General features: G+C 47.0%; 1 protein-coding gene across 4 annotated transcripts in view; it reads left to right on the forward strand.

Moving 5' to 3' along the window:
* Window positions 1-3,722: 3,722 nt before the first annotated feature.
* LOC121278688 (NIPA-like protein 2) overlaps window positions 3,723-12,000 on the forward strand; it is a 99,849-nt gene continuing 91,571 nt past the window's right edge. For 2 of the 4 annotated variants that reach the window (XM_041189031.1, XM_041189035.1), the window contains exon 1: window positions 3,727-4,159. In XM_041189031.1, coding sequence (XP_041044965.1) covers window positions 4,052-4,159 — 108 coding nt within the window. In that variant the 5' untranslated portion in view covers window positions 3,727-4,051. Of the gene's footprint in view, window positions 4,160-12,000 lie in introns of all 4 variants that reach the window. The other 2 variants (XM_041189033.1, XM_041189032.1) reach the window with 2 other exon arrangements.

The following is a 12,000-nucleotide window of genomic DNA, read 5'->3' on the forward strand; positions in this document are numbered from 1 at the left end:
TGCGGATGCTGGAAATCCAAAGCAAAAATAAAATTAGCTGGAAAAACTCAGCAGGTCTGGCAGCATCTGCGGAGAGGAACACAGTTAGCGTTTCGAGTCCGAATGACTCTTCAACAGAACTAAGTAAAAATAAAAGAGAGGTGAAATATAAGCTGGTTTGAGGGGAGGGTTGGGTGGGGGGAGGGTGGGACAAGTAGAGCTGGATAGAGGGCCAGTGATAAGTGGAGATAACCAAAATATTTCATAGACAAAAGGGCAAAGAGGTGTTGAAGGTGGTGATATTATCTAAGGTATGTGCTAATTAAGGGTAGAAAACAGGACAAGCAAGGTACAGATAGCCCTAGTGGGGGTGGGTTGAAGGGAAGGGATTGAAATAGGCTAAAAGGTAGAGATAAAACAATGGATGGAAATACATTTAAAAATAATGGAAATAGGTGGGAAAAGAAAAATCTATATAAATTATTGGGAAAAAAAAGGGGGATCGGAAAGGGGGTGGGGATAGAGGAGAGAGTTCATGATCTAAAATTGTTGAATTCAATATTCAGTCCGGAAGGCTGTAAAGTGCCTAGTCGGAAGATGAGGTGCTGTTCCTCCAGTTTGTGTTGAGCTTCACTGGAACAATGCAGCAGGCCAAGGACAGACATGTGGGCAAGAAAGCAGGGTGGAGTGTTGAAATGGCAAGCGACAAGGAGGTCTGGGTCATGCTTGCAGACAGACCGAAGGTGTTCCGCAAAGCAGTCACCCAGTCTGCGTTTGGTCTCTCCAATGTAGAGGAAACCGCATTGGGAGCAACGAATGCAGTAGACTAAATTGAGGGAAGTGCAACTGAAATGTTGCTTCACTTGAAAGGAGTGTTTGGGCCCTTGGACAGTGAGGAGAAGGGAAGTAAAGGGGCAGGTGTTGCACCTTCTGTGGTTGCATGGGAAGGTGCCGTGGGAGGGGGCTGAGGTGTAGGGGATGATGGAGGAGTGGTCCAGGGTGTCCCGGAGGGAACGATCCCTACAGAATGCCACCAGGGGTGGTGAAGGGAAGATGTGTTTGGTGGTGGCATCATGCTGGAGTTGGCGGAAATGGTGGAGGATGATCCTTTGAATGCAGAGGCTGGTGGGGTGATAAGTGTGGACAAGGGGGACCCTATCATGGTTCTGGGAGGGAGAGGAAGGTGTGAGGGCGGATGCGCGGGAGATGGGCCGGACACGGTTGAGGGCCCTGTCAATGACCGTGGGTAGAAAACCTCGATTAAGGAAGATGGAAGACATGTCAGAGGAACTGTTTTTGGAAGTGGCATCATCAGAACAGATGCGACGGAGGCGAAGGAACTGGGAGAATGGGATGGAGTCCTTACAGGAAGCGGGGCGTGAGGAGCTGTAGTCGAGGTAGCTGTGGGAGTCGGTAGGCTTGTAATGAATATTGGTGGACAGTCTATCACCAGAAATTGAGACAGAGAGGTCAAGGAAGGGAAGGGAAGTGTCAGAGATGGACCATGTGAAAATGATGGAGGGGTGGAAATTGGAAGCAAAATTAATAAATCTTTCCGGGTCCAGACGAGAGCATGAAGCAGCATCGAAGCAATCATCGATGTACCAGAGAAAGAGTTGTGGGAGGGGGCCGGAGTAGGACTGGAACAAGGAATGTTCCACATACCCCATAAAGAGACAGGCATAACTGGGGCCCATGCAGGTACCCATAGCCACACCTTTTATTTGGAGGAGGTAAGAGGAGTTTAAGGAGAAATTGTTCAGCGTGAGAACAAGTTCAGCCAGAGGGTGGAGAGTAGTGGTGGATGGGGATTGTCCGGGCCTCTGTTCGAGGAAGAAGCAGAGAGCCATCAGACCATCCCGGTGGGGGATGGAGGTGTAGAGGGATTGGACGTCCATGGTGAACAGGAGGTGGTTGGGGCCAGGGAACTGGAAATTGTTGATATGATGTAGGGTGTCAGAGGAATCACAGGTATAGGTGGGAAGGGACCGGACAAGGGGAGAGAGAATGGAGTCAAGACAGCAAGAAATGAGTTCTGTGGGGCAGGAACAGGCTGACATGATTGGTCTGCTGGGGCAGTTCTGTTTGTGGATTTTGGGTAGGAGGTAGAAGCGGGCTGTCCGAGGTGGGGAGACTATGAGGTTGGAAGCTGTGGAAGGAAGATCTCCAGAGGAGATGAGGTCAGTAACAGTCCTGGAAACAATGGCTTGATGTTCAGCGGTGGGGTCATGGTCCAGGGGGAGGTAGGAGGAAGTGTCTGCGAGTTGACGCTCAGCCTCTGTGAGGTAGAGGTCAGTGCGCCAGAAAACAACAGCACCACCCTTGTCAGCGGGTTTGATGACAATGTCAGGGTTGGACCCGAGAGAATGGAGTGCAGCAAGTTCAGAGAGAGACAAGTTAGAGTGAGTGAGAGGAGCAGAGAAATTGAGATGACTAATGTCACACTGACAGTTCTCAATGAAAAGATCAAGAGAAGGTAAGAATTAAGTGGGAGGGGTCCAGGTGGAGGGAGAATATTGGAGGTGTCTATGACATCTTTTGGCTATCTCCACCTATCACTGGCCCTCTATCCAGCTCTACCTGTCCCACCACCCCCCCAAACAAGCTTATATTTCACCTCTTTTCTATTTTGACTTAGTTCTGTTGAAGAGTCATATGGACTCGAAACATTAACTGTGTTCCTCTGCGCAGATGCTGCCAGACCTGCTGAGTTTTTCCGGGTATTTTTATATTTTTGTCTTGGCAATTAACTGTCAGTCACAATCAACTAGTGCATTCTCCATGGTAACACCTCCACCAATCAGACTCCACTTGCCAACCAATCAGCGCTGTCTTCTCATACAGTATAAATTTGCTGTTCTTGTCCTGATGAGTGCAAGACGAAAGGTTTTGACAAAAAAATCAATTAAAAACCAAACATGATGGAAAACATGCAGCAAGTCAGGCAGCATCTGTGGAGAGAGAGAGAGAACAGAGTTAACATTTAAGGTTAGGGACATAGGACTTACGAGGAGTAGCCCATTCAGCCCTTCGAACCTTCTCTGCTAGTCAATAGCTGATCTGGTTGTGGCATCATCTCCGCTTTCCTGTCTGCCCCCAATAACCCTTGACCACCCCCCCCCCCCACTTGTCTGTCAAAACTCTGCCTGGAATAAACTCAGTGACCCGGCCTCCAATACCATCTGGGGAAAAGGATTCCACAGACTATTGACCCTCTGAGTGGAAAAAAAAAATCTCCTCATCTCTGTCTTAAAAGGGAGTAGATGACCCTTCATCAGAACAATGGGCACCTTAACTCTGTCTCTGTCTCTCTCTCTGTCCACAGTTGCTGCCTGACCTGTTGAGTTTTCCCCAGCGTGTTTTTTTAATATATATTTCAGATTCGCAGCCCCTGCAGTCTTTTCCCTTTGACTTTGCAGAAAGGGGAAGGCAAAATGCCAATGGTAAACCATCCACATTATTGTCAGACCAAGTGGAGGCAGCTTCACGTTAATCCCCCGCCTTGTTTCAGTGTCAGGAGCCGCTGTGTCCTCACAGACCGGCAAATTATCTGGATTAAAGGCCATTCCGGACAGCCTGTCATAAATCCAGTGAACTGGAGAGACACACTCGCCTGTGTGACATCAAAACCCTGATTTCTTTGAAGCGAGAGTGGGGACTGGAGGTGGTTCAAACAGCTGCTGGCGTCTCTGCACCGAGTAATGGGTCTGGTTTGATTTGCCCAGAGTTTGAAGGCTCCACCTCATCATCACCCATCTCCAGTGTCCCGGAGGCGATCAGGAAGTTCCCTGGGCAGTGGTGCCGAGAGTTGCTGAGGGGAGGTGGTTACACACTTGGGAAGCAAGAAAAGGTGGGCGGTTTCCTCCCTGTTTGCTCTCTCTCTCTCTCTCTCTCTCTCCCTATCTCTCTCTGCTGGCTTGTTAAAGGCAATGGACGGGGAGATGGTCAGCTCTGACTCGGCACAGCCTCCGCCTGCCAGCGCACGGGAGAAGCGGATCTGACAGGAGAAAGCGAAGCGGCGTGGGGCTTAAGGAAGGAGAGAGAGAGGGAGAGAGAGAGAGAGAGCGGAGCCATGCAGACTGCGAACTCAGTGACAACCATCCAGGCGGTTGTTAATGCTGCCTCTGAAGGGCAGAACAGCACGGTACCACCTACCTGGAACAGTCTGCACCCTTACCAGGTGAGAGGCGCTGACAGTGCCAGCTGTGGGTGGGGGTGATGGGGGGAGGAGGGTGGGCAGGGGAGGTTAACACAGGAGGGAGACTTCAGACTTTATTGTACAGCGTTGAATATTTTCCCGTGCGTGACGCTGTGATTTCAGAAGTGCTGCTTGAAGATTCAGTTCCCCCCTCTGCCCTCATGCGCTTGCTGTACAAATTTTAACCCTGAAAGGTTAAGGCTCCCCAGGGCGAGCCCTCCTCTATGGCCCCTGGTGCCCCTCCCTCCCCAAGTCCCTGCAGACAGACAGGGAGAGAGAGGGGGTTTGAAACAGGACCAGGCACCGGCTCTCACTCTCACGAACACTTGTTGCTGGAAAAGATGCAAAAGTTTTGGAACGGGCGTGAAGTTGAGCTCAGCTGGCCAAATTTAAAATAAATAAATAAATAAATGCTCATAAACGACACTGTGCACAGATTTAGGAACTGGAAATCTGTTTCTCTTCATCTCCGAGGGGTCACCCCTTCGCCGCTTCGGGGGTTTTGAGCTGCCCTTTCTTTGGAAGTGAGGGGCTGAATTCTCGAATTTCCTCGCCAAATCCGCAGTTCCACTTTGCGTTTCACTCGTCGTCCACTTCAGGCCCAAGATAGGTACCCAGGGTGGCCTCTGAACTAGGAACCGGGGATGAGAGATTCCGGGGGGGGTGGGGGTGGGGGTCTAAGTTTTTAGTTGACAGGAACAAAAATAATTCGAAAGGCGAATGTCACTCTTCCTCTCAACCCCAACAAGTGGTTAACCTCCTCCTTTAACGAGGGCGGGGATGAAACAGCTTCGTGGGGTTGACTTGGGTGCTATTCGGGGAAAGAAAGACTTTGCATTTGTATAGCGCCTTTCATGGCCTCAGGATGTTTCAAAGCGCTTTACAGCCAATGAAGTCATTTTTGAAGTGTCCCCACTGATAAGAAAGGAGACAGCCAATTTGCTCACAGTAAACTCCCACAAACAGCGGCATTATAAATCGCCAGATAATCTTTTTTATTTCACCGAGGTTGGCAGAGGGATAGATATTGGCCCGGACACCAGCGATAACTAGCCTGCTCTGATTTGGATAGCCTCATGGGATTTTGTACATTTAGTTGGGAACATGGGGTTTCAGCTTCACACCTGAGAGATGGCAGCTCCAACAATGCAGCCCTGGAAGAGTCTAGAACCCGAACCCGCAACCTCCAGACTCCGAGGAGAGAGTGTCACCCACTGAATCACAGTGGCCAAGTCAAAAGGAACTGAACACATAACTGCCAATAAGTTATTTGTTAACGATTTCTAAATATTGTGAAATAATTTACCCCTTTAATACATCATGTGGACTCAATATCAGGGGCTTGTTTAAAGTAGGTTACTTCTAAATGCAGTAGTTTTTAACAATAGCAGATTTCACTGATGTACCATATGAAGCATGTGGTTATGTACCCATTCATTGCACTGTTATACAACCATCCTTCCACAGGCAAAAATATTGATAATAGACTGCAACAGGGTGGGTCAAAATCTTGGAACTCTCTCCCTAACTGCACTGTGGATGTACTGCAGCGGTTCAAGAAGGCAGCTCACCACCACCTTCTCAAGGGCGACTAGGAATGGGCAAAATAATGCTGGCCCAGCCAGCGAAGCCCACATCCCATTAATAATTTTTTTTAAAAATGGTTGAGTTTCGCAACACCATTGAAAAGAGTTTAATACTCATCGGGATATGGTCTCCCCCATTGTTCAGGTGTGAAACAAGGGAAACTTGGTCAAAATTAGACTGGGATAACTTTGTGCTTGATTGGCAGCTGATGTTTGGTGGCCGCCACATTGGATTGGAGGACTTCAAATTGCCCCGGCTTCTGCCTTAAATGGGCATTAGGCTGATTGTTTGTGCAAATTGGGCAGCTACACCAGTTGAAAAACTGGGATAAAATTGGGTAGCACAGGCACTTTGTACTGGGTCTTAAGTACCCCAACCTTAAATTGTCAGCTGTGGTTCAGTGGGTAGCACCAAAACCTCTGAGTCAGAATTTGTGGGTTTCAATCCCATTTCAGAGACTCCAGCATGTAGTGGGAGAGACGGTTGTGTCGTGATAATGTTGCTGGATTAATAATCCAGAAATGCTCTGTGGGCATGGGTTCAAATCCCACCTTATTGAACAGAACTGAAAAGCTTTCAAGGCTCCCCTTAAGTTGCAGATTCTCCCTGAGCCCCTGTAAGTGATTTCAACCGCAGCAGCTCTATTCATCCAGTCAATAACTATCCTGAACAAATTATTCAGTATTCTAATATTCAATTAATAAGTCTGAAATATAAAGCTAGTCTCAGAAATGGTGACCATGAAACTATCATTAATTGTCATAAAAACCCATCTGGTTCCACTAATGTCCTTTAGGGAAGGAAATCTGCCATCCTTACCTGGTCTGGCCTACATGTGACTCCAGACCCACAGCAACGTGGTTGATTCTTAAATGGCCTAGCAAGCCGCTTGGTTCAGGGGCAATCAGGGATGGGCAACAAATGAACATAAGTGAAGGTTGGAACTCCAGTGTGGTACTGAGGGTGTGCTGCACTTTCAGATGGACCCATTTTTCAGATGAGATATGAAACCAAAGCCCCTCCTGCCCTCTCAGGAAGACAGAGAAGAGCCAATATTTACCTCTCAAGAACGGTTGACCGAATCATTATCACAGGTTGTGGGAGGTTGCTGTAAGCAAATTGGCTGCTGATGCCACATTAGAGGAGTAACTAAATGCAAGTTCTTTCTTCAAGGGGCTATTGGATGTCACTTGAGAAACAGCAATTGCAGCAGCGTCATTGGTTTCATTTTTGTGGGGTCTGAAGGGGATGCACCTGGTTTCACAAAATAACCATAAGCCACTGATATCCCGGTCTCCTCCCTCCTACCCACCAACACTGCGCCTGTCAGGATCCCTCTCCTCCCTCCACACCACCTCCCTCTCCAACCAGGGCCTAACCTAACAGCCGCTGCCAGCATTGCAGCTGACTCGTACCAACTTAGACACAACCTACCCACCGATTGCTGCCATAGCTCACTGGTTCTGTGGAGGAATAAAAAAATCAACACTATCAACGTCCTGGGGGTTACAATTGACCAGAAGCTGAATTGGGCCAGCCATATAAATACTGTCTCTACAAGAGCAGGTCAGACGCTGGGAATTCTGTGGAGAGTAACTAACCTCTTGACTCCCCAAAGCCTGTCCGCTACCTACAAGGCACAAGACAGGAGTGTGATGGAATACTCTCCACTTGCCTGGATGAGTGCAGCTCCCACAACACTCAAGAAGCTCAACACCATCCAGGAGAAAGCAGCTCATTTGATTGGCACCCCATCCACAAACGTTCACTCCCTCCACCACCGATGCACAGTAGCAGCAGTGTGTGCCATCTACAAGATGCACTGTAGGAATTCACCAAGGCTCCTTAGACAGCACCTTCCAAACCCACAACCACTACCATCTAGAAGGACAAGGGCAGCAGATAGATGGGAACACCACCACCTGCAAATTCCCGTCCAAGCCACACATCATCCTGAATTGGAAATATATCGCTGTTCCTTCACTGCCATTGGGTCAAAATCCTGGAATTCTCTTCCTAACAGCGCTGTGGACCGCAGTGGTTCAAAAAGGCAGCTCACCAGCATGTTCTCAAGGGCAATTAGGGATGGGCAAAAAATGCAGGCCTAGCCAGTGTCACCCACATCCTGTAAAAGAACTAAAAAAATAGATTTAACTACTAGCCAAACAAGAACTTGCACTTATATAGCAAAAACTTAATATAACAAAATCATGCGATGTAAGGAGATATTTGGACTGGAGACCAAAAACCTGGCCAAAGAGGTAGATTTTAAACAGCATCTTAAAGGTGGGGAGAGAGAGAGAGAGAGGTATGTAGGCGGGGAGGTTTAGAGAGCAAAGGAATTCCAGAGGGCAGCAGAGTTTTAGATGAGCTCCAGTTTATGGTGGCTGCTAGATATTAGGATAGGTGACAAAAAAAAATTTGGGGCAAAGCATGAAGTGTTAAAGGAAGAGTGAGAGGTTTAGGGATGGAATCAACACTGTTCGCAATAGTGAAGGCTCTGTCTCAGGAAGCATAGGCAAAACACACCTAGTTAAGATAAGATACTCTTCAAACAGCACTCTGTATGACTCAAAACAAATAGTTCTTAAAAGGCCTTCACCAGTGGCTGACTGAAAGGAAGCATAACACAAAGTCAATAATTTAGTACAACATTGCTGGGCCAACATTTTCATTCACTTTTTACAAAGGAATGCCCAGCAGCTCCTGGTATTGGATAGGACACACATCACATTGAAGGGAACTAAACTAAGCATTGTAAAATAATACTTTATTTAAATAATTGGCAGTGACACGAGTTTTTTTTTAATGTAACCAGCTTTTAATGATCTAGAGCACACCACCTGAAAGAAGCAGATTCTAAAAGAGAATCGGATAAGTCCTGAAGAAGATAAATTTGCAAAGCTGTGGGGGAGGAGGGGAGTGGAACTAATTGGTCAGCTCTTTCGAAGACCAGGCACAGGCACAATGGGCCGAATGGTCTCTTTCTGTGCTGCACGATTCTGTGATTCTATGAAATACTGACAACAATGTTGAACAATGCGTCAGATAAAATTAACTGACTAATCAGAGAGAAAACAGTGAAATTCAAATTGAAAAGACAAGCAGTTAAGGCTGTCAGGTGGGGCAATTATCAGGAGAGGAAAGAATCACAACTGCAGCAGAACTGACCTCCCTTAAAACAGCAGAAATCTCGCCTGTTATCAGCAATTTCTCAGCAGAGAAATAAAATCACAAAAACATCACTGTTGCTCCCTTCAAAAAAAAAGTGCCTTTAAGTCCCACATGCATTTTCCCTTGGTCTCTCTTGTTCCCTGTTTATGCGCTCATAAAGACTGCATGAATTGACACACCCTTTCTTTCAAACAAGGCGTTTAAAAAGATTGCTTACCAAACAATTTCCAATGGAGCAAATTCATCATTGTGTCTGGAAAATATCACGTTTTGTGGGCGTAAAACAATATGGCATTTTCTCCATCCCTAATCAATAAAGACAGAAAAGTCAAGTTTTTTTTAAATTCATTCATGGGATGTGGGCTTCGCTGGCTGGGCCAGCATTAATGCCCATCCCTAGTTGCACTTGAGAAGGTGTTAGTGAGCTGCCTTCTTGAACCACTGCAGTCCATGTGGTGTAGGTACACCCACAGTGCTGTTAGGGAGGGAGTTCCAGGATTTTGACCCAGCGACAGTGAAGGAACGGTGATATATTTCCAAGTCAGGATGGTGAGTGACTTGGAGGGGAACTTCCAGGTGGTGGTGTTCCCATCTATCTGCTGCCCTTGTCCTTCTAGGTGGTAGTCGTCGTGAGTTTGGAAGGTGCTGTCTAAGGAGCCTTGGTGAATTCCTGCAGTGCATCTTGTAGATGGTAGACACTGCTGCTACTGTGTGTCGGTGGTGGAGGGAGTGAATATTTGTGGATGCGGGTGTCCAGCTTCTTGAGTGTTGTGGGAGCTGCACTCATCCAGGCAAGTGGGGAGTATTCCATCGCACTCCTGACTTGTGCCTTGTAGATGGTGGACAGGCTTTGGGGAGTCAGGTGGTGAGTTACTCATCGCAGGATTCCCAGCCTCTGACCTGCTCTTGTAGCCACCGTATTTATATGGCTAGTCCGGTTCAATTTCTGGTCAGTGGTAACCCGCAGGATGTAGAAGGTTCCTATCCAAATTGTAGAAAATTCGGACTTCTGGTAATCTCCAACAAGAAGCATTTAATATAGTTGGCATCAATTTGCTGGTAAGTGGATGCTAAATGGTAAGGACCCCACTGATCCTGGCAACAGCGTTCACCAGAAAAACAATTTAAAAGGTCCCTTTCATGCAACTCCTCCTTCCTCTTGTGTCCCTTGCTGCCAATTCTTCACAACTTTCTCTTCCTTTTGCTGCTGTGTTTCATCGTCTGCTCACTTTATCCCTTTTTACTTCTCCCCATTTCACGTTCCTTCACTGTCTCTCACATTCTATCTTTTAATGCATTCACGTCTGCGGAAGGTGCACTCTGACTTGAAATCCAAACTGAGCCAAGAAGCCAATGAAAGGGAAATGAGAATTCTGAGACAGTCGACCCACAAAGCAAAATAGACCAGGGCACTAATGAAAGAATTCATCCGTCGGCAGATTTTTAAAGAAATGCTGTCGGCGCCCGGGGAAGAGATAAACAGAATTGGCATTTGCCCAAATCCTTTGCAATGATGCCACCCAAGACTACCGTAAGAAATGTTTTTGTCACACGGGGATAAATATTGGCACAGAAAATGGGTCAGTACATGTTGGTATATAGGGTCTGAGTCAGACCGCCATGTCCCACATCACAGATTTGAGTGGACAATCTAGGCTAACACCTCAGGGCAGTATGGAGGGAATGCTGCACTATCGGAGGAGCCATCTTTCAGATGAGATGTTAAACCGAAGCCCTGTTTGCTGTAAAAGATTCAACGACACTGTTCGAAGAAGAGCCAATACTTATTCCACAACCAAAATTGCTAAAACAACTGTCAGGTCATCATTACTGTGTGAGTTTGCTAAATGCAAATTGCTGTGACAACTCTGTGCTTTTGAGTCATCTTAGGCAGGACCTCAGGGTCGAGGATGACTTGATTCCACACTAAAAATGAGTTCTCAGGTGACTGAAGAGTCCAATGCGCAACCTACAGTCTCTATCATAGGTGGGGCAGACAGTGGGAGGGTGACGGGTGGGTGGGATGCCCAGGTTGCCACGCACCCCTTTCCCTGTCGACGCTTGGCTTCAGCTAGCCCTTGGCGATGAGACTCGAGGCGTTCAGCTCCTTCCCGGGTACTTTCCTTCCACTTCGGACAGTCTTGGGCCAGGGTTTCCCAGATGTCGGTGGGGGTGTTGCACTTTTTCAAGGAGGTTTTGAGGGTGTCCTTGAAGTGTTTCCTCTGCCCTCCTGGGGCTCGCTTGCACTTCTGAGTGCTGAGGTGGATAAATGCACTTCTTTTTTAACATAGGAACAGGAGTAGGTCTTGCTCCCATTCTGTCATTCAGTTGGATTTTCGATGATCATTACCTCAACTCCATTTACCCACCTTTGCTCCAGTATCCCTCGCTACCCTTTGTGGAACAAAAGTCTATCCGTCTCACATTTGAAATTTTCAAGCCTTTTTGGGTGGGGGTTCCGGATCTCTACTACCTTTTTGTGTGAAGAAGTGCTTCCTGGCATCACCCCAGAATCGTCTAACTCTAATTTTAAGGCTATGTCTCCATTTTGTGGACTCCCCCCCCCACTTCAAAACTTCCTCAGAGGCAAGGATATTAACGGTTAGGGAACCAATGTGGGTAGGTGGAATTACTTTTTATAACCTTGAAAGCAACTGATGGGCCAGCCTATGGAGGGCCCGATGCTTGAACACGCTTAATTTCTTTTTAAGAGAAAGGAATGAGTAAACAATTGCAATAGCTTCAGACGATATCATCTCTGAAACTGGAACTAGGGTAGTATCGTGGTATGTTACTACACTGGTTACCTAGACACCGGGACTAAAGTAGTATGAGTTGAATAAATTCAACCCTGGCAGCTGGGGAATTTAAATTCAATTATTAAGTCTGGAATTTTGTTTATTTTTAAAAAAAGCTAGTGTCGGTAATGATGATTTTGAAACCACCAGATTGTTGTAAAAAGTCACTTGGCTTGGTAAAGCCCTTTAGGGAAGGAAATCTGCCATCCTTACCTGATCTGGCCTATAGTAGACTTGAGAACCTCAGCAATGGTGGTTGACTGT

This window comes from Carcharodon carcharias, chromosome 6, assembly GCF_017639515.1.
Source record: "Carcharodon carcharias isolate sCarCar2 chromosome 6, sCarCar2.pri, whole genome shotgun sequence".
Classification (NCBI taxonomy): Eukaryota; Metazoa; Chordata; class Chondrichthyes; order Lamniformes; family Lamnidae; genus Carcharodon; species Carcharodon carcharias.